Source organism: Arachis ipaensis, chromosome B10, assembly GCF_000816755.2.
Source record: "Arachis ipaensis cultivar K30076 chromosome B10, Araip1.1, whole genome shotgun sequence".
Lineage (NCBI taxonomy): Eukaryota > Viridiplantae > Streptophyta > Magnoliopsida > Fabales > Fabaceae > Arachis > Arachis ipaensis.
In genome coordinates, this window is record NC_029794.2 from 133865877 (window position 1) to 133866338 (window position 462).

General features: G+C 25.5%; 1 protein-coding gene across 1 annotated transcript in view; it reads left to right on the forward strand.

The window, feature by feature from the left end:
• The window catches only part of LOC107621241 (QWRF motif-containing protein 7), a 9905-nt gene extending 9846 nt beyond the window's left edge, over positions 1-59 (forward strand). The window contains exon 4 of the mRNA XM_021114733.1: positions 45-59. Coding sequence (XP_020970392.1) covers positions 45-59 — 15 coding nt within the window. The remainder of the gene's footprint in view (positions 1-44) is intronic.

Sequence of the window (462 nt, forward strand, 5' to 3'; positions counted from 1 at the left end):
AATTTGTGCACTAAAACATTTTCATTATTTGCCATTATATATAGTACATGAGTGCATAAATAATAATAAAATTTTGTTACATAGAAGGATTAATCATAGAATTATTGTGAATTTAGCAGGTTGAACGAATTCTTTATCAAGTTACGGAACTAATTACAACATCAAAACAGGAAGAAGAGTACTTACAGGATCTTATGGAGGTAGTTCCAATGATTACTACTTTAATGGTAAGCCTAAACCACCTTTAGTTATTTTTAATTTCAATAACTAAATCCCCATTAAAAAAACCAAATAAAAAGGATCTATTTAAATGCATATTGCTTACGAAATTAAAGCACCAGATTAATAGCATTAGCATTTTTCTAAGCATTGTTAAATTATTAGGTGCGTTTGATTTGCGTTTTTTATTTTTTGCTTTTATTTTTACTATTTTTTGTTTTTTAGATTTTATAAAATAAACAG